This window comes from Myxine glutinosa, chromosome 4, assembly GCF_964187855.1.
Source record: "Myxine glutinosa chromosome 4, kmMyxGlut1.1, whole genome shotgun sequence".
Classification (NCBI taxonomy): Eukaryota; Metazoa; Chordata; class Myxini; order Myxiniformes; family Myxinidae; genus Myxine; species Myxine glutinosa.
In genome coordinates, this window is record NC_136264.1 from 51556862 (window position 1) to 51578861 (window position 22000).

The 22000-nt window shown below is 44.0% G+C and overlaps 1 protein-coding gene and 2 long non-coding RNA genes across 4 annotated transcripts in view; 1 reads left to right on the forward strand and 2 right to left on the reverse strand.

The window, feature by feature from the left end:
* LOC137424635 (uncharacterized) overlaps positions 1 to 1805 on the reverse strand; it is a 17492-nt gene extending 15687 nt beyond the window's left edge. The window contains exons 1-2 of one of the 2 annotated variants that reach the window (XR_013622967.1): positions 1470 to 1805; positions 1290 to 1335 (exon numbers count right to left, since the gene is read on the reverse strand). This is a non-coding gene — a long non-coding RNA (uncharacterized LOC137424635). Of the gene's footprint in view, positions 1 to 1289 lie in introns of both variants that reach the window. The other variant, XR_013622966.1, reaches the window with a different exon arrangement.
* Positions 1806 to 11664: 9859 nt separating this feature from the next.
* On the reverse strand, positions 11665 to 15450 carry LOC144891709 (uncharacterized). Its single transcript, XR_013623055.1, has 3 exons — positions 15340 to 15450; positions 12294 to 12464; positions 11665 to 12104 (listed from the first exon to the last, which is right to left on the reverse strand). It is a non-coding gene; the product is annotated as an uncharacterized LOC144891709 (long non-coding RNA).
* A 2843-nt stretch (positions 15451 to 18293) lies between these two features.
* The window catches only part of LOC137424632 (kalirin-like), a 31593-nt gene continuing 27886 nt past the window's right edge, over positions 18294 to 22000 (forward strand). The window contains exons 1-3 of the mRNA XM_078775219.1: positions 18294 to 18410; positions 20851 to 20978; positions 21131 to 21197. Coding sequence (XP_078631345.1) covers positions 18294 to 18410; positions 20851 to 20978; positions 21131 to 21197 — 312 coding nt within the window. The remainder of the gene's footprint in view (positions 18411 to 20850; positions 20979 to 21130; positions 21198 to 22000) is intronic.

Below are 22000 nucleotides of genomic sequence, written 5' to 3' on the forward strand. Positions count from 1 at the left end.
ATGCAACGAGAGAACAGCAGGCAACGAGAGAACAGCATGCAAGGCAACAGCAGTTGGATGCGATGGAAAGAGCAAAGAAAAGCAGAGCTTGAACTGCTGAATGGCTTTGAATGAATGAATTGTACAATATGCTATCCTCACCCTTGTCCTTGTAAAATAAACCCCCTTTAATAAATTGTTCTTTCAGATTTGCTCGTCGTCTCTTTTCTTTCTTTTATCTAACACAGTCCGCATGTATTGCGAGCCGGGGAGGTTTTGTATTCCCACCAATTGGCTTCAGTCTAACTGGTGTGCACTGGCAGTTTCGCTCTGCTACATCCATTTAAAACAGAAGATATGATCAGTGCATGTCGGCGGAGCGAAACCCAGTTGGAAAACCACGTCACCCACAGGTAAACGGTAGTTGAATGGAGGATCCCAGGGAACCTGGTCCACTAATTGGCATTCACGGTTGATTAGCAACCCGCCAGGAGTTATCCATGTTCGGTGACCTCAGGTCCGGTAGCCCAGGAGAAACCGAGACTCCCCTTCAAAGTAGACCTCAAAACCCAAGACTGCAACAGTATCAATGAAGAAATGAAACCTGTCTAGTGTGATATGTTTAATGTTGTTCAGCAATACAGAACGTTCGCTCATATCACATGTGGGCGCTGCTGAAACTGACGGCAGATTGAGAAGCAAGAAAGATGATGGTGGACACGATTCCATGAGGTTGACAAATCGATTGATTTACAGCTGAGTTGTCAATTTTTTTTTGAAAAGTTGAAACACAGAGCATATCCAAAATGAGGAATACTCGTTTCATTATCCATCAACAGCATGCAATCGTGCAACATACCATGGACGCATAGATCATCAGTAGCAAGATGGAAGAAGCATGTTATCATGTCGAAGGTAACAACTTCTGACTGGGTTCTTGGGAAAGCTCGTATAAATCATAACAAAATCACAAAAAGGTCATCTACATATCAAAAAGAGGGGTGAAGGAGGGATATGGGGTATGGAGGGGCATGATATAAGTAAATTGAGAAAATGGAGGGGAGGAGCAACAAAAGTTGGGGAGGAAGTGGGATAAACAGAAAGAGTGGTGGGAGATGCATTGCATAAGAGAAATGGAAGTGTACGGGGGGAGGGGGGAGGGGGGAGGGCGAAGGGCGGGGGAGGACTTCCATTTCACATTTAAAAGTAGATGGCCCCTTCATGTCATCACGATCGTGACTCTCAAAGTTCGCCTCAAAATTTGTGAAGTGACAAGAAAGGCATTGAAGCGAAAGGCAAAAAATACTTGCCTGCGATACTCAACTACAAAGCAGTTGCTGTTACACACCCATCGACCTGGCAAAAGCAAAACAAAGATGCAGCTTAAATCCCATAGAAGTGGACGAATGGAACTACGAGCAATACGTTTTGACATTACTTCCACATGGAAAAAGCACACAGATTATCAAAGAAAACTTTCTCAAAATTACCACTTCATAAAGAACCATTTAATATCGACATAGAACAGGGTTTGTTGAGACTTTTAAACTACACATTACACGTAAACATGCATTTGCGATACGCTCGAAAAACAAACACTACATTACCGGACAGAGTACAATAGTCCAAGAAATAAGCCGATATGTACGAAATGCCCGTACTGGCAGATTGCTTTTTCCTACAGAATCGGACATGGAGCAAAACGATCCATGTACAGGTTAATTTCTTTTCCTTCAACACATGGAAAAGAAACGGGCAAAAAATAAAATAATATCACACCGACAACAGGCACCGCAAATGCGCAGAGCCTCGACAAAGTCGATGGTAAAGCGAACAAGCGGGAAAGCCCCACTGAAGTTCAGATGGAGTTATACTCGTACTTGGAGGCCAGAAGGACAAGCGGACAAAATGTCATATTCATAAAGTGTCGGGACTTGGAAAGAGGAGGATCAAGGTAATCCGACTCAGAGATTTTGGCAGCATTGGAGGCGGTTGGTTTTGCGGTTCTCAGCGGTTGGTGGGACAGTGATATCCACAACATTGTTGCTGGGAGAGTCACCGTGCGCAGCTCTGTCTGCAATCTGCTTCTGTGAAACGATGCGGTAGATCTCTGCAGTGAAAAAAGATGCCAAGAGGCCACCTACAACACTACAAAGATGCCCTCTCCCGCGCCCGCTCCGCCTACTACTCTCAAATTATCCACTCTGGCTCTGGAAACCCAAAAGCACTCTTCTCTACAAAAAACAAACTCCTCAGCCCCCTGGACACCACCACCCAGTCATTCACAGTAGACAACTGCATCTCCTTCCTTTCATTCTTCCAAAGCAAAATTGACAACATCTACAGCAGCTTAACCACCACCGCACCTGCTCCCCCTCAAACCACCTGCCCCCCCTTATCCTGCCAACCCCTGTCTCAGTTCTCCCCAGTCTCCCCTACTGACCTCTCTGAACTCCTCATAGGAATGAAAACTGCCACCTGTACTCTTGACCCCATTCCCTCCAGCTTTGTCAAGGCCTCCCTTCCTGCTCTCTCTCCACTTATCACTGCAACAATAAACTCCTCCCTGTCTACAGGCATCGTCCTACCATCCCCCAAAATTGCTGCTGTTACCCCCATTCTGAAAAAACCTGGACTCAACCCTGACACCCTAAACAACTTCAGACCCATCTCCAACCTACCCTTTCTGTCAAAAGTTTGGGAACGCGCTGTAGCCACTCAACTCAAACATCACCTCTCTGCCAATAACCTGTATGAAACATTCCAATCCGGATTCCGCTCAAACCACAGTACTGAAACTGCTCTCCTCAAAATCACCAACGACCTTCTCCTCTCCTCTGACGCTGGCAACCTCAACATTCTCATCCTCCTCGACCTCAGCGCCGCCTTTGACACCATCAATCACACCATCCTCCTCACCCGACTTGAAACCACCTTTAACATTACCGGCACTGCCCTCTCTTGGATCAAATCATACCTCTCTGACAGACACCAGTTCATCTCCATCAATAACTGCAAATCCCCCACTGCTCCCATCCCCCAAGGTGTCCCCCAAGGTTCAGTTCTTGGCCCCCTCCTCTTCATCCTGTACCTGTCCCCCCTTGGTCACTTAATCCACCGTCATGGTCTCCAATTCCACTGCTTCGCCGATGACATCCAGCTTTTCATCTCCACCAAGTCCATCTCCACCGCCACCCACTCTATCCTGACAAACTGCATCACTGAAATAAAATCCTGGCTTCAAATCAACTTCCTCAAACTTAACTATGATAAATCTGAAATAATCATCATTGGCCCAAAAACGCTCACCAAATCCACCCATAACTTTGCCCTCAACATCGACGATTTCCCAGTATCCACCTCCCCTCACATCCGGAATCTTGGCATCATCTTTGACCAAACCCTCTCCTTCGACAAATACACTAAACAGATCACAAAGACAGCCTTCTTTCACCTGAAAAACATCGCCCGTCTCCATCCATCCCTCTCTTCCACAGCTGCAGAAACCCTCATCCACGCCTTCATCACCTCCCGTCTTGACTACTGCAACAGCCTCCTCTTTGGTTCGCCCTCAATAATCACCAATAAACTCCAATACATTCAGAACTCCGCTGCCCGTCTACTCACCCATTCCCGGACCCGTGACCACATCACCCCCGTCCTTTACAAGCTTCACTGGCTCCCCATCCCCCAGATAATCCAGTACAAAATCCTCCTCTTGACCTACAAAGCCCTCCATAACCTGGCCCCATCCTACCTTACTGACCTCCTCTCCAGACACACTCCCACCCGCAACCTCCGCTCTGCTGGTACCAACCTCCTGACCCCCCCCCCCCCCATGCGGACCAAATTCAGATCCTGGGGGGACAGGGCCTTCTCCATTGCTGCTCCCACCCTCTGGAAATCACTACCGCACACCATCAGAGACTCCTCCTCACTCACCACATTCAAAACATCACTCAAGACCCACCTGTTCAACACTGCATTCAACATTTAACCCACAGCATTTAACCCCTGACTATCTCTTCTCCTTCCTTTTGCTTTGATTATTTACCTATTGATTTTTGTCTTTTTGCACTTGTTTTTTTGTACTCTGTCAAAGCGCCTTTGGGCTTCTTGAAAAGCGCTAAATAAAATAAATGTATTATTATTATTATTATTATTATGAGGACACCTAAAAGTACATCCTGGAATTGCAATGATTGACGATAAGCCTATTGAAATATGCTTTTTCATTTAAAATAAATAAATAAACAAGAAATATGTCGTGCATAGCATGATACTTGCGAAATCCCAAAAATAAGTTGTTGGCCTATGATGACCTCAAAAATAATTTATGTTCGAATTCAGTGACCTGGTATGCAAATCCTCTTCAAATTTCAAGTCAATCAGATGAAAATTGAGGATTTTAGAAACTTGAAAAAAGGTGGTTGACTTTTGGCCTATGTTGACCTTTTGGCCAATGCTGATTTCAAAAATAGTTGGTGATTGAATTCAGTTAGCCGATATGTAAATCCAATTCAAATATCAAGTCAATCGGAGGAAAATTTAGGTTTTTTTAGATTTAAAAATGACCTGTGATGTCATCATTAACATATTTTATTCCCCATGGAGAGTTCTTTACAATGAGCCATGTCTCAATTTTTTCTATTCAGCACTTTCGGAGATATAGAGGTGCAAAGTTTTTCGGTTTTTCCAAGATGGCGGCCGAACCACGTGACCGATGACGTCATCAATTGGGCACAGTCTATTCCAGGGCAAGACAAATAAGTCTGCAAAGTTTGGTGATTCTACGTGCAACGGTGTAGACGCAGTGCTGCAAACAGGCAGACAGACAAACAGACAAACGAACAGATCAACATACTTGCCGAAATCTTTTCCGGCAAGTAACAAATGAACAGATCAACATACTTGCCGGAATCTTTTCCGGCAAGTAACAAACAGACAGACAGATGAAAAATCGTTCAGAGACCGAGGACTTGCCGGAATGTACTTTTTTAATTGGCCATTTTGGATCAAGCTTTTCGAAGATGGCGGCCGAACCACACGACCGATGACGTCATCATTATTATTTTTTTCTCCACCAGTTTATGCCGACATGGCGCTCAAGAAATTGCATCTTGATCCGATGAAGTTTTGTACTTGTCGAATTATGACATCATCATTAATCCTATGAAATCCTATGACATCATCATTAACATATGTTATTCCCCATGGAGAGTTCTTTACAATGAGCCATGTCTCAATTTTTTCTATTCTGGACTTTCGGAGTTATTGAGGTGCAAAGTTTTTCGGTTTTTCCAAAATGGCGGCCGAACCACGTGACCGATGACGTCATCATTAACATATTTTATTCCCCATGGAGAGTTCTTTACAATGAGCCATGTCTCAATTTTTTCTATTCAGCACTTTCGGAGATGTGGAGGTGCAAATTTTTCCGGTTTTTCCAAGTTTTATATTCGTAAGACAATACAGAATACCGTATCATCCTTCAAACTTAAACTCCGAGCCTTCAACTCAAACTCGAGGATTCAAACTTAAACATTTTTAATGAAACAGTAATTATGAGCTTCGTGTGCTTAAAATATTATGTACTGGGAACATAACCCCATTTTCCCATCGAAATATTGCTCTGACATTCACGGATTCGACATTTGCGGCAATTTCCACGAACACAAACCCCGCAAATGTCAGGGTTCTACAGCACAGCATGACATTTCAAAACGTTGTGAACGGATGATGAGAAAACTTGGTGAATGAAGTGGGTCGGTGACAAGAACAAGCTGATTAGATTTTGGATGAAGTCCGGATGCAGATCCAGTCTATCAGTGAGATAGAAAACGTAAACTCGAGGCTGAAGTGTCCCGTAGCAGTGTTCTGGGCCCAATCCTATTCCTGGTCTTCATCAGTGATCTTTTTGACTCTTTGGAAAATCCTGTTTTATATTTGCTGACGACTCCATCCTTTGCTGTAACATCCCTCATCCTTCAGACAGGCAAGCTCTGCAGCCTCTTCCCTCTCTTCAGACCTTGAAAAAAAAATCAAAAAAATCACAGGCTGGTCAAAAATGTGGAAATATGTCTTTCAATCGTAAAAAAAATCTCACCCCCTCTCTCCGAAAAGACCATCTGGCAAACCCTCATATCTGCTTACTCAACAATCCTCTTGAAGAAGTTCCGTCATTTAAACTCATGGGTCTCACTATCAGCTATGATCTTTCTTGGACAAACCACTTTTCAAACTTTGCCTCCAAAAGCAGTCGCCAACTGGGCATTTTCCGTCGTACAAAGTCCTTCCTTGGCACACCTGAATTCCTATCCACTTACAAGGCTTTCATCCACAGCTGGATGGAGTACTGCTCTCCCCCTCTGGGCTGGTGCCCCTGCCTCACATCTTTCTCAGCTTGTCATCATGGGAATGAAGGCCTTTAAGATTATCGGAATCTCCCATGATGCTCAGTCATGTCATGATGTCATGATGCCATGTCATGTCATGATGCCATGATGCTCAGGCTTGTCACTTCGCCACTGCAGACAGACCTCTGTGGTCTCTGTCTTCTACCGCCGCCTTTCTGGGCTTGCACTCTCAGCTCTTTACGTGCTTTTCCCCCTCAATCCCTAAGTTTCTGCAGGGCTCACAGTGTCCACCATCAACTCCTTTTCTGGTGAAAGCACCTCAATCCAGGACCACTGCTCTCATGCACTCATTCATTCTAAGTCCTCTTCAATCTCATTCTTCCATCCATGTCTTCAAGACAGCTGTTCATCACCATCTCCTATCATCCCCAATTCAAAACCATGATATTTTCTACCCATGTTAACCCCACCCAAATCCCCCTCCTTACAATTTTCCAGTTTTCCCTCTTTGGATTTTCCTTCGGTATCCATCCTTCCCACTGGTTTAACCCTGGTGTTGGGCTAGCGGCTAGGGTGCCGGCTTAGGATCCTAGGATCCTGGGTTCGAATCCCAGTAGATCGCTGAATTCACGCCAGGGGGTTGACTCAGCCTGTCATCCTTCCGAGGTCGGCTAATTGAGTACCAGTTCACTGGTAATTCCCTGGTTGTCGTTAAAGGCGGCAAAAAGGGTTGGCGTCAGGAAGGGCATCCGGCTGTAAAACATTGCTTCAAAAAGGGGACCAAAAAACAACAACAACCACGGTTCCCGAAAAAGGCCAACCCCCACTTTGCGGGGAAAAATGGCCTCTGAAGGTGGTTATTATTATTTTTTTTTTATCCATCCTTCCCACTCCATGCATGCGTATTTTGCATCCTGTTTTTTGTTTGCTGCATCCTCATCCGTTCAGTGTATTAGCTCTTTCATGAGCCTCGACTTTATGTATACAAAACAAACTGTTCAGCCTGGCGGAGCTGTGCGATCTACCGAGTGCCATTCTCATTCTTTATATAACCAACATGGCCAAATCGCTCACAAAGGAAGAGCATCCGTCTTGAAATCGAATGATCAGGCCATCATAATAAAAGGGGGAAAAACAATTTCCAGATGCACTTGAGAATGTGTACAACTGTTTTCGGTATTCTCTCAGTTGCATGCCGAAGTATGTATATTGTGGCAGCACATTAAAATAATTAATACTTAGTCAAACGCAATCAAACTCCAAATGTCCAACAGTCTTCTGCCATACTTAACCATAACTAGGATTTTTTTTTCCAAGTGTCTTTTTAACCAGCTTGCCTTGAGCAGTGCTTTATTGAATATCGAATGAATCCAGAGCTTGACCTTGTGTCAACTTTCCATGGCTTCCTGAGTAGTTGATGCCATCATGTTCAAGAGATATGTTCCTGAATGGCAAAAATGCTTTAAAAACCCCCCCCAAAAAACCCGGTGTTAATTAATGATTCATAACATTGGAAAAGATGCTTTTGAATAACCATCCCAATGTTCTTTTCAGATTTGTACTGGCAGCTACCTCATTTTGGTGGAAGTGATTCCTGGGCTTATTGAGACTTGACCAAAATATATCCATGCATTTGTGTGAAAGGTTTGTGCTCCTTTGTACAGTGACATGATGGGTGTCTTTGCTCAAGCAAGATTATTAGCAGTTGTCACAGACGTTATTAATTATACTGCTGCCGAACAACATATTTGTCGAGTTCAACAAAAAATACTTTTGGAAATGCAAATTTTCTTTAAATTTTTTTAACCATATCCACCTTAAGTATGAATTGGCTGCCATTTGGGAACTAAATTATCCCTGCTCTAGTAATTTATACAGCATCTCTAACTGTGGATGAGAACAAGTAACATGGGTACCATATCTCTGCAGTAGGTATTCGTCCACTGAACTCCAATGTTCAGGCTATCGATGGACTTCCAGTGTCACAAACCTCATCAGCACTTGCCTTGTTTCTCGGTGCAACAAAGTTCTACCTCAAGTTTGTAGAAAACTATGCTGATGTGGCGGAACCACTTTCTGTGCGTAAATACGTCCCATTGGAATGGTCCAACGAACAAACGCAAGCCTTTCAGAGTTTGAAAAGAAAGATTACAAGTGCCCCGATCCTTCCACACTTTGACCCCAACACACCGATTGTCATCTCTGACACTTCAGGAATTGCCTTAGGTGCTGTACTTTCTTAAGTGTCAAATGGAGTGGACTGATGTCCAGTATGTGACAGGTTCCAAAAATCAAGTTGCTGATATGCTCAGTAAACTTCTTGAAGACAGTAACCGGATGTACTGACTACTGAGGACTCAAATATCATGGAGATACATTTAGAAAATTTTGTGACAGCAGCCGAGTTGCAGAAAGCTTCAACAGGGGACCCTACTCTGAAGAAAGTCTGCCATTTCATCCAATGAAACCCTCAACCATACATCAGACTCTAGGATGAGCTTTCTGCATTCATCGGCTGTTGCGTGTCCCGAGGGTCATCTGCTGTCGTTCTCGATACTCTTCAGAGGAACGTTTTGAACATGGCTCACAAAGGTCACCCAGGCATCATGTGACAAATTGACGTAGAGATTTGGTGTGGTGGCCAGGTGTTGACCGATGTATTGAAGAGCACCATCAGGGACTGTGAAGCATGTGCAGTGAGAAATCTTCGACACCAATGCAAGTTAAACCGTGTGATTAAGGAAGATCTCGCCGCTCATTTAACAGACGGAAAGACATTCACAGATGCAGTTCACACCATTCTCCAGACTTACCGCTCAACACCACATGCTCTAACACAGCGTACCCCAGCTGGAATAATGATAGGCCGCAAACTTCGATATCTGTTGAAAGCTCTGAAACTAATCCAGACATCAACAGCTGACACAGGATTAGGAAGTGCTTTTCAAGAAAAGCAGCAACGGGTAAAAAAAAAAGAAGAGAATACAGACTGACGTTGCAGATGCAGACATTCTACCTTGGACCAAGGTGAATTGGTCCGAACTAATCGACCAATTTGTAAGCACAAATTGGCATCATCTCTATCATAGCCACAATGTTCGCAAAGCCGGTCCAAATACTTTTGTGCTCAAAAAGGGTTCTCTTTGGAATTCTCGACGATGTGTTAGGTCCTGTCAGGCACGTCAACCCCATGTGAATTCAGATGAAAACTTTGACAATGTTAATCTTGAGGATATTCCTACTCCTCATCCGGTTCTAACCAGAGCAACCACCTCAATGTTCGATGCACAATCAACGTCCTCCAGGAAACCTATCTGACTTTGTAACAAACCGAGTGATATTAAGTCGATTTGATGGGATCCTGGACAGGTTCAAACACCAATTCATGGACATCGTTGATCATATTTTGGTTTATTGGTTGCAAAGTTCAATAGTCACCGAGACCCTTATTACAAAGACTAATGTTTAACCTTTTGGAAAGAGGGGGAAATATTATGTCGGTGGGGTAGAGATGACTTTAGACCAGGTAGATTTGTGTAGGTAGCATGCTCCGACTGTCGTGGAGAAGAAGAACCACCACCATGTAATAAGTGGAGGACCTGATTATCCCAAATGTCGGGTGAAGTTGTATTTTTGTCCCCATCACGAGGGGGCGGAGCATGTTATTTAGCTTAGGGAATAAGGATAAATTATCTCTTATACGTCGTTCCCGATGTGATTTATCCTTTATCTCTTTTGGCATCGCACCATAGACAGTAGCGCAGGAAATGCCCATTAACGACACTAAATAACAATAAAACCAACCGGAAGCCAGTTCTGAGCACTGCCGATGAACACCACCACGAAGGTTGAGTAGGCCGAGAGCCACGCTGAGAAGGACAGTGGTTGGGCGGGAGTTGACCAACGGGAAGGCCGGGGTAGGAAGGGACCCGCTGATTGGTGAAGGAAGGCCAAGGAGGAAGCAGCGCGCTGATTGGCAAGGTATGACCGATGACGTCAGAAGCGGACTGCGTGAGGATTGGTGGAGAGCTGAACATGCAGCGGTGGCCTGCAGGCATTGGAAGAGAAAGCACGGATGGCGTCACGACTCGACAAATAAAAGAAGACTCGGACCGACATTTTCTCTTCCTCTTGCCCCTCGTGCTTCCTCTTGCCCCTCACCCCTTCCTCTTGCCCTCATCTCTCTCGCTTCTTGGTTTTATTATTGGCTCTTTGCTCTGACGGTGGTCTTTTGTTCATGGGGAAGGCTTCATCGAGGCCAGGAGTTTGACGCGCCAGGACGACCAAGACAGGCGCGGCTGGAAGAGCGAGTCGCATGCCTGCTCGTTCGCTTCGCGCACCAGGCCTGGAGTGAGCAGACCGTGCAGTGAGGCCTGGCTTTGTGCGCGCGCACCCAAAGACGTGCAGGTTTTCTCGCCAACGGCCGGAGACGATTCCTGAGGAGAAATACCCCAGCCGATGGAATTGTCCTCCAAATTAAATTCACACATAATTTAATTTCAAGTTCTTTTTATATTCCCCTTTGTCCATGTTTTAAGTCTGGTGTGGAGGATCCCATAGGATTTTAGTTTTATCGTCGCGTTTTTCCTGTCACGGGTATTTATTGCAATAAATCGTTTTGTTATTTTTCACTGTACATTTTAAACCTGTTTTTTCGTTTGAGTTATTATATTTGCAGGTTTTGGGACTGCGGGCGGGTTCAACAGGTAAGACCCTTCATCCCTCCGCCTTCTCTTTATTCCTCCCGCATATAATAAAATCCGCTGTTTGAACATCGCCTCTGAGTAAAGTCCGCTATTGGCTATTCGTGACTCTCCCGGTGTTAACTGAGAGCAGTCACACGACAATATGTTGTTTGTGTGGTCACATGATACACGAGCGGATCGAAGGTTATGTGACCTGCCTCACAGGTGTTGAGTTTCCGCCATGTTGGCTGAAATACACGAGTCGCGTTAACTCTGGTCCCGTGTATTCGTGTGGTTTATCCGTCACGATATAACACACCACATTCAAGTATGGAAGGTCACCGGGTTGGCTTGTACTGTTCCCTACGGTACTGTTGTCATCGGAATCTCCTGTCAGGTAGGGAACACAGGTCCTATATCATATTTTTTTAAATTGCTTACTAATGTCCTTATAAATGTACAAGTACAATGACATCTACTCCTGTCTTTGTGTTGTACGAGATGAATGTAAAACTCCTCCAAGATCCTTCGATAAAAGTAAAAAAAGACTTGTAGAGATTGCAAACCATTTTGAGATTCGAATCGAAATGGGAATAATTTCTGAAAGATTGGGGGAAAGAAAACTCCATATAGCAAACAAAAAGCTTCATCCTTTACTTGCATCATTTCACCACATCGGGCCAAATGTTGCTGTTTTGATATCATGAGGCAATTAAAACTTGCATAACGGCTGTTTAGATCATGTCTGTACCATTTTACACTCCACCAAACTGCAGCTTCCTTCATCCATAGATTGGAGTTCAGATGTACTTGTAAATTGGTTTATGTTCCACAATCTGTAGTTCTAGTTTCACTGGACATTTGTACAAATATGAAAGCAGTGTCTCAGTGTATGTTGCAAGAAAGTGATATTTGAATGGTGGAATTCTCCTGATGAGGATGGCACAGATGATCAGAATGTTTGCTCGACGTTTTATCACCGGTGGTGTGGCCATGCACCCGTGAAACGTGCCGTACATAAAACAGCGAATAAATACGTCTTCCAAGGTACGCTTGGCAGCTCCCTCTTCTCCATCCAGATTGCCTGGAAAGACACAAAGTAGAGTATATGGAGGAGTGAGCTTTCTTTCTGAAGTAATAGTTAATATTGGTTAAGTTTCTTTACATTCATCTCATACAACAAAGATAGGAGTAGATGTCATTGTACTTGAACATTTATTAGGACATTAGTAAGCAATGAAAAAAAACATGATATAGGACCTGTGTTCCCTACCTGAGACAGGAGATTCCGATGACAACAGTACCGTGAACAGTACAAGCCAGCCCGGTGACCTTCCATACTTGAATGTGGTGTGTTATATCGTGACGGATAAACCACACGAATACACGGGACCAGAGTCAACGCGACTCGTGTATTTCAGCCAACATGGCGGAAACTCAATACCTGTGAGGCAGTAAATTGGTTAAGTAATAGTTAATGGCCTTAAAACCATCATTCATTCATTCAATCAATAACGGCCCAAATAATGTCGAACTTGAAGACAAATGCATATGGAAATATACTCATAAATGAAATAATACTATAAAAATAAACAGGAACAAATACACAAGCATTTCAGCACTTGGTGAACAACTCGACTAATTCAGAACTTTCCTTTCCTGGCTTCAAAGCTGCGAACTTGTGAATCACTTCATCGAAATCAATGCCTTTTGCCAACTCACTTTCAATTGATAATATCGCAAGATCGGAAAGCCTTGACTGTCCCAATGTCCCATGGCAGATCGCAAATAGTTCTTTATAAGTTTCAGCTTTGAAAAGCTCCTCTCACATGAAGCCACAGACACACAGATCGTCAGAAATAATTTTAGGCTTCGTGAAAGGGTTGGGAGAGATTCTACAAAGTCCCATTCAGCCATGAATGTCAAAACGTCTAATGTTTCCCAATCTTTGGCTTCTTCCAGATCAATCTCTGCTGCTTTCAGGTGCCTTCTCAGCCTTGGTATTTCTATTAAAAGCTCACTCTCGGATACCTCATCATAGAAAGTGGTCAATTTTGGAATGGACAGTGGACACCTTTAACTCTTCTTCAGTGGCAGATATGAGACTCTTCACTTGAACAGCCTCAAACATGGCTGCTACTTCCTTGATGGCTCTTGATCTGATCTGGAGGTCGGAATGAAAGCGATCAATGCACTCAAGCATCGCCCTCTTATTTTCTTCTTGCAGAGTGCGTCCAGCATCGCTTGCCTGCTCCCCTGCCATCCTCTTCTTGAACCTGGCTCTTCTCTCTTCTGCAATTCTATATTCGTCTGATTTTAAAAGCGCCTGTTCCATTGCATGCTCCACTAGGTAACTGCGCTCCTCGCGCAGGAAAAGTCTTAGCGCCTCTAGCTTTGTCACCACCTTGTCGAGAGTTAAGCCCTTCGTCTGCAGGGACTGCTGTGTAAGATTAACTTCCTGAAGTACATCACACCAGAAGTACAGGTAGCACAGAAAAGTGAAATCACAGACAGCAGTCAAAAGACCTTGTGCTGCTCCTCTTGTGTCCAAATTTTCATGTGGATCACAAAGAGCTTCAATCGCAGCCACAAACTTACCAATCTTTTTTTTGACTGGCTTAACTGCATCATGATGAGCACTCCAGCATGTTGTTGATAGCCTTTTCAATGACACTCCAGTATGGTCAATTAACACATCCCATCGACTGGTGGAAGCAGCAAAGAAATAAAACATCTCTCAAGAGTTCCAAAAAACGTCACACACGATGCATTTTCAGGAAAAGAGTGCTGACCGCACAAGTTCAGCGAATGGTCCACACATCCATTAAAAATAGCTTTCTTGTTCTTTCCCTTGAGAATGGCTTGTACACCTCCATGGATTCCAGCCATCGTGGCAGCATTATCGTAACCTCGAGCGCTGCACATCATTATGTCCAATCCATCACTTTCCAGTTTTTTAAAGAATGTCAGAACTGAGGTCAGCAGCTTTTTCCCCTTTGAAGGAAAAAATCCTAGAAATACTTCTTTCACTTCAACTTTCCTATTGTTGATTTTTACATATCTGATCACTTCGGACATCTGGTCAGTATGTGATATGTCAGGTGTGCTGTCGAACATGATCCCAAAGTCCTTCGCAGACTTTATGTCCATGACAAGCTTCTCCTTCACATGATTTGCCAGGGTACTTATAAACTTATTCTGAGTTTTTGGTAAAAGATAAGAGACTGATACTTTAAGTTTACATGTGCTGCGCTTTAATCTCATTGGGTGCTCTTTCAGCACTGGATCATATTTTGAAAGCATCTCAAGAAAGTTCCCTTTATTCAATGAAGATTCATCTTCCTTGTGGCCACGGAATGCCAGATTCTGCTTGGCAAGAAACAATGTGATATCAAGCAATCTGTGCAAGATGTCCCTCCACTTTTTCTTCTCCATTTCCATCAAAACAATAGTTTCAGCGTCAATGGTTTTGTGCAGCCTCAGTCCTGCTGCCAATGTTTTCCACTTTTCAAGGCAACGTCCGTGCTCTTCGGATGTCTCATTGTCTCATGGTTATGTACTTTCGGGCTCAGTTTCCACCACTTCTGAAACCCAGTCACAAATTTGGATGTCGTATCTGTGGCACTAACGGCAAACAGTCGGCAGCAAAAACAGTATAAACTCTCACTGACGAGTGAGTAAACCATCCATGACCGCAGAATTTTCTCACCATTTGGCATCACCTTGTAAAACCACTCTTTTGTAAGCTGGCGCACATCTCCCTTTGCTTTTGCATCTTGCCTTGCCACAACACTGAAAGGCCCATCTTTGTTCTGGAAAGAAGCACTTCCCCTTTTGATGATTTCAACCCGAAAATGATCTGGAACTGGTATCTCCCAGAAAGAAACATCACATAAAATTTGCAAATCTTTCTCCTCAACGTCACTCATCTCATTTACAGTATCATGGCTGGAGTCACTTTCAGCACTCTCTTCTGCTTCAAATTCTGCCATTTCCACTCCTTGCTCTTCTGCAGAATGCATGCTAGCATCAGAAGAATCAGCTTTATCAATTGGAGACTGACGAGCAGTGTCTTTTGATGAACCCTGGCCTTTGATGAACCCGTTTATTCGTTGGCTCCGTGAAACTACAACATGAGAAACGAGCATGAAATTACCGACAGATCTCATTACAAGGTACAAAAATTGCAATTCACAATTTCGGCTTCGATACAAACAATTACACTTCTAGTTCTTGTCGTTCTGCACGAGAAAACAGCAAAGGCAATGTGATAAACGTTTTATGTATCAAGGAAACGAATGAGCTAACTGATTACATACCAACTATGGATCCGTAATTAATCTCTCGCAAGACATCAGTGTTCATTCACTCTCAGCACGATGTTCTCCGGTTCGTAGACCAAACATGGCCGCAGGCCGCTACAAATCGCGTCACCACATGGCACATGATCGCGCTCCAGATCGTGAAACTTATAAAGACTTCACTAATTAAAAGATGGAAATAGCTGTGGGGCCTAATGTTGCCGGTATACGTCACAAAAATCAATATGTAAAGTGCTGTTAAGAAAAAGAAGGTGTGAATCACCGTTAAAACCTCATTCCCACAGCTGCTACACCGTCATAACCTTTGGCATGGCAAAAATGAAATGAAAGGTTTGCTTGGTTATGAAAACTCATGTGGTTGGCAGTCATTACAGTCATATTTCTTAGATAAATTAATACTAACAACAAAATTGTTTTGTAAAATCTTTTTACCTTGAATTACAACATTATTAGTTACAACATTATGAGTAACTGCGCGGAAGCCTATTATATTTTTTCCTTCTTTTTATTTAATTACTACTTCATTCTCAAAAAAGTTATTGATATAGGTTCACAAATACTAATTACCACAACATTGTAGATAAAACACCAGAAAATTTGACAGAAGCAGCGACGATAAATACACCAGCGGCAACGAAAACAGCGCGTTTTTGGAGCGCGTGCAGATGAAACCACGTGATTCGAAGCGTCATTGTAATTGGGTAATAATGACCGCTCTGACCGGAGCACATTAGAAGGTTCAAAAAGGAAATTAGCATGGAGTTTTAGCCTTGTAGGTATATTGATACATGTAAGCTGGGCTTACGGAAAATGTTTTTATTGTTTTAAATAACCACAGGGATATTTTTTTAAAAAATTAATACATTTCTGCTGAAACACTGCAAAAAATTGGTGTCATCCCCTCTGAAAGTGTCACCCGGTGCGGTCCGCACCCCCTGCAGCCCCCTCGTGACGCCAGTGACGTGGGCTGCATCTTTGTATTTACATTAGTTAAAATAGGAGTTCAAATGACAAGTGACAAGACAACACAACACAACACAGGACAGACGCTGTACAGATATATATATAGATGTATATATGCGTGTGTGTGTGTGTGTGTGTGTGTGTGTGTGTGTGTGTGTGTGTGTGTGTATGTGTCTGTGCGTGCGTGTGTGTGTGTGTGTGTGTGTGTGTGTGTGTCTGTGTGTGTGTGTGTGTGTGTGTCTGTGTCTGTGCGTGTGTCTCTGTGCGTGTGTCTCTGTGCGTGTCTCTGTGCATGTGTCTGTCCCCCTTCATAAGGCTAGGTTTCAGGTTTTAAAGGATTTGAGTAGTGCTTTAGGAGGAATTTGAGTGGGGGTGTCTAAGGGGCAATCTTTGTGTCAACACACGACTGTGTCAACCGGTTAAAAGACCTAAAATACCCCAAAGACGCAGATGACCCAATGGACCCCAAACACCCAAAATACCCCATCAACTGTTGAAGACACAAAAGACCATGAAGACCTCAAGGATTCTGAAGACCCCAAAGACCCTGAGGATCGAAAAGACCTAAACAACCCCAAGGACCCAAATGACAGAGGACCAAAAAGACACCTAGGACTCAGAAGACCCCCAACTACTCTGAAGATCCAAAATACCCCAAAGACCCAAAAGACTAAAAAGTCCACGAAGACCAAATAGGTCTTCTTTGGTCCGAAGACCAAAGAAATAGGGCGTTTCCATGTTGTGGTGAGTACCAAGATGGTAATTGTTCTTCCATTGTGATGTCATCGACGCAATGTTACTGTTGCTAGGTTATTTATATTTGATCGGTGGGCATTGTGATAGTTGTTTCTTCACGAATCCAACGGATTTCAGAGCAGCTGGTTGTGTTTATAAGAGTCTTTGCGATATTCCTGAAGTTTGTTCTCTTTTCCTTCGACATGGGAAATAACCAAACAAGGCAGGGGAAGCCGGAGCGTTCCGTGTGGAGGAATTTCCGCAGGAGGTTCCGAACAAACCGGGTGCAGTAACATTCATCTTTCTTCACATTTTGCTGATATTTGTGATGAAGTAACCGTGACGGTAATGAATATAGAAATAGGCGATGAAAGCTGGGTTATTGTTGTGAAGACTCCCAAAATGCAATGAATGATTATATAATAACATATCGATTATCTTACTATAATTCACCAAATGTCCGTCCGTTTGTCCGTCCATGTATGTGCCGAGGCCACGCCTAGTCCCCGGGCGTGGCCGATCGGTCGAAGGGCGGGGCATGCGCTTTCGCTCCCCGCCTGGGCGCTCGCGCCACCCACTGGTGCGCGGAATTATTGCCCCTTGTGCCCGCCACACTATATCGTTTTTACAATTTTTCCAAGTTTTCCAAACACGATGGAATAAAATTTACCGATATGAGCAGTGATGCGGCTTTTATTGAAATGTTACAAATACTGTTTAGATTTTGATGAGCACTACGAACCTGCAGCGAACCCGGAAGTGGACAGGTGGCGGCAATGCGCCGGTTTGATAATATTCAAATACAACCCACATTCATTCGTAATGTTAAATCGTTAAACGTTAATCGTGTTGATCGTTTTGTTAAAGTATCAATTGATGATTGGAATCGAGTGAATACAATTGCGATTTTGAATTCGTGATGGCGTTCACACAACCGTACGGAACTTCACACCTGTAATGGCCTCACGCCAGTTGTGTGGAACCGGAAGTGCTTGCTCGCGTTGTTGAGAACGAAGAGGAGCTCCGGCCAGGGGGCAGGCGGTGTGTGCACGGGGTCGTCGACATGGACCTCGTTCCGGGTGCTGCAACAAATGATTGTTCTCTTTGATCATCGCCTCGTGATCTATTCTACATCAGAACTTTACATGGTGATTGGTGGCAGCGCTTTTCGAGCTCATCGAGGTACAAAGCCGGTGTTTCCCGTCCCTCTTGTAATCGGTTCATTCCTCGCTGACCTCGCACCCCCGTTCACAATGGCGGACCTGGCGGGAGCTCCGTGCATGGATTGGACCGCGCCTAACACAGCGGCGGCTTCTTTAAGATGTTTAGGCAGCGATTGGAGCTCAACTTTCAAGTTCGAGACATTACAGGTAATGGTCGCTGGAACCCCCGGACGTCACATGCTCGTGTTCATCTTCACGGCATAGACCAAGAAGGTACACCGGACCCTCGAGTTCCACGACACACCCATGCGTAAGGTATTCGCGGTTTCCTCACACTTAGTGTTCACTATGCCAGAACTTACTTTTTCCACATGCGAAATTTGCATTCATGTTCATTTAAATTATACAATGGAATACAAAATGTAAATGTTTCATGATATTTGTTGTATTATATCACCTTTATCTATCAATATTGTTGAAATGAAGATCAACCCATCCATCCCTCCCATCCCATCTACTCAAACCCTCCCATCCCTCCCATCCTCCCAATGAAGTGAAGACCCTCCCATCTACTTTCTCAACAATCCTCTCCAAGAAGTTCTGTCGCTCAAGATTTTGGGTCTCACTATCTGCCATGATCTTTCTTGGGAAAACCACATTTCCAAGCTGGCCTCCAAAGCCAGTCGCCGACTGGGCATCCTCCGTCGTGCGAAGTCCTTCCTCGGCACACCTGAGCTCCTCACCACATACAAGGCTTTCATCCGCAGCTCAATGGAATACTGTTCTCCCCTATGGGCCGGTGCTCCTGCCTCACACCTAGCTCGGCTTCACGCTGTTGAAACCAAAGCTTTCAGAATTATTGGAATCTCCCGCGATGAAGCTATCTCTGAGGGCCTTTCACTCACTCACCGCAGGCAGGTAGGTGGTCTTTCTGTCTTCTACCGACTCCTCTCCGGCCTTGCACCCCCAGCTCTCTCTGTGCTCTGTCCCCCAAATATTCCTACAGGTCGCACAAGATCTGCCAGCAACCCTCTGATGGTTAAACTGCCGAAATCTCGGCTCTCCGCTCACCTTCACTCTTTCATTCCTCTTTTCTCCCGCCTCTGGAACAAACTCCCTCACTCCCTTCAATCCCACTCCTCCCTCCAGGTCTTTAAAACAGCTGTTCACCACCATCTCTTATCTTCCCCCATCCAAAACCTTGATCTTTTCTACCCCCGCTAATTCACCCCAGATCCACCTTGTTTGAAATTCCAACTCCTTTCCTGGAAGTCCTGGCAGTGTCCATATGTTTTATACCTCTCCCACTGCCCCCTTCCCACGCCCCCCCCCCCCCAAAGCCCTCGCCCTCTCTCAGATCTCTCGATGTCTCCATGTCTCTCGGTCCCTGCTCTCAAATGTTGTGTTTTGTGTTCCTTCCCCCTCTCTCCCCATCTTGTCTACCGCTCCCTATGTTATATGTTTTATGTGTCGGTTTGTCTTTCTGTGTGATTAATGTTCGCTCTTTCACGAGCCTCGATATTGTATACAAAAAAAAAAAATAAAAAAAAAAAAAAAAAAAAAAAAAAAAAAAAAAAAAAAAAAAAAATAGCTGTATGTAGAAATATGTTGAAAAAGTCAAAACTTTACATGGGGTGTACTTACTTTTTCACGTGACTGTACGTGTCTGCATTTCAGTAAAGTAATGTGTGTGCCGTGTCAGCATTTCAAAAATATATTTTCTCGGCAACCGTTGGTCGGATTGACATGAAATTTTCACCATAGGAGGGCCTCCTCCTCTATAATATTTTCGTGAATATTATGACATCACAGGTATTGATGACATCACATCACAAGTATTCTTGAGGTCAACATAGGCCAAAAGGTCAACATAGGCTAAATTACTAAAATCCTCAATTTTCATCCGATTAACTTGAAATTTGAAGAGGACTTGCATATCGGGTCACTGAATTCAACCACCAAGTATTTTTGAGGTCAACATAGGCTAAATTACTAAAATCCTCAATTTTCATCTGATTAACTTGAAATTTGAAGAGGACTTGCAACTTGCATATCTGGTCACTGAATTCAACCACCAAGTATGTTTGAGGTCAACATAGGCCAAATTTGAAAAATCCTCAATTTTCATCCGATTGAATTGAAAATTGAACAGCATTTGCACATTGAGTCACTAAATAGGGAAACTACTATTTTTGAGGTCAAAAGGTCAAAGGTCAACTCAAGGCCAACCTTCCAAAATCATCATTTTTCATCTGAAAAATCGTCACTTTTCCTCCTATTGGCCCGAGCTTTGATCAAGATTGTCAATTTTAATCTCGATGAAATGGACAATTTGCTGTATCAATGGAATTGTGGGGGACAGATAGTGGGGGGTGGATTTTGCAAGTATCCTCCGCATGACGTCTTCTTGTTTATTAATTTGGCATGGGGGTGGTGTAACTTGAGTGTACTTATGCTTCTTTTTATTTTTACCTGTACTTGACCTATTTCGTTAGCCCCCCCCCCCCCGTTCTCTATGCAATATCAGTTTTCAGCGGCATCGTCGGGCGCCAGAGGTGCACGGCCATGCCGCCCTGGAAGTTGTTTATCACACCTGGAGGTTTGGTGCTTTCGACGTCACACCTTAAACCGTTATCTGTGTGAGCAGAAAGATCGGGAACTGCAGCTGGACACTATTCCAGCAAGTCTGACTGAACATGATGTGAAGCTGCCAGATGTAAACAACCATGCTGATGACATTAATGAAGAGAAGAGAAAGTCCACGCTTCGCAAAGAGTAAGCGTGCATCTTTCGCCACCAAGAAATTCGACAATCCTTCCTTACACCAAACAGCATTGTTCAAATTGGGACAAAATTTTCTTCAATTTTGCAAGAAAGTTTGATAAGAGATTGTAATGTTGTTTCTCAGACTTTTTTTTGCATTTCAGGTTCATCATGGCAGAGCTGCTGCAGACAGAGAAAACATACGTTCACAATTTGAATGAATGCCTGGAAGTAAGAGAACCACACTGGCACGTGCCCTTTGGCCAACTAAAGTGAAGAATGTTTATCGTTTATTATTTTCACGTTTTTGCACCAAGCATGAAACCTCAAGTGAAGGATCAAAGCTCGTGTGGTGGACATTTTAAATGCAGAACATGTAAAAATCAATAGCCGCTGGTGGGCTGACGGTCATCTCTTGAGGTTGTTGTTCAGACCTCTGCTGATTTGGGGGAACTCCTTGTGGGAGCTCCCTGATCCGAAATCGAAAAATTTAAGACCGTGTGATCCTGTGGACCATCCAGTGCAATGGCTGCATTGGGTTTCAGAGCAATCGGTTGGGAAATAATGGACGAGTAGGGATCCAAAGTTTCAGGGGGTAACCCCGACTGGGAGCCTCCATTATCCAAAACCAAAAATGGAAGCCTGAGCGATTGTGTGGGCCATCGATTTGAGGGGCTGTATCGGGTTTCAGAGCAATCGGTTGGTCAATAATGGACGAGCATGGATCCAAAGTTTGGGGGTTAACCCCTCTGGGAGCCCCAATGATCCAAAATCGAAAAGCCCAAAAACGAAAAATCTAAGACCGAGTGACTCTGCAGGACCATCGAGTAGAAGGACTGTATCGGGTTTCAAAGCAACCGGTTGATAAGTAAGGGACAAGTAGGGATTCGAAGTTTCAGAGGGTAGCGCCCCCACCCCGTAGCCAAGAGCCTCCATGATCCCAAGTCCAAAAATCGAAGCCCGAACGAATGTGTGGAATATTGTTTTGTATTCATGTGTCAAGTTTATGGGAGCGAGACATGGGTAATGAACGT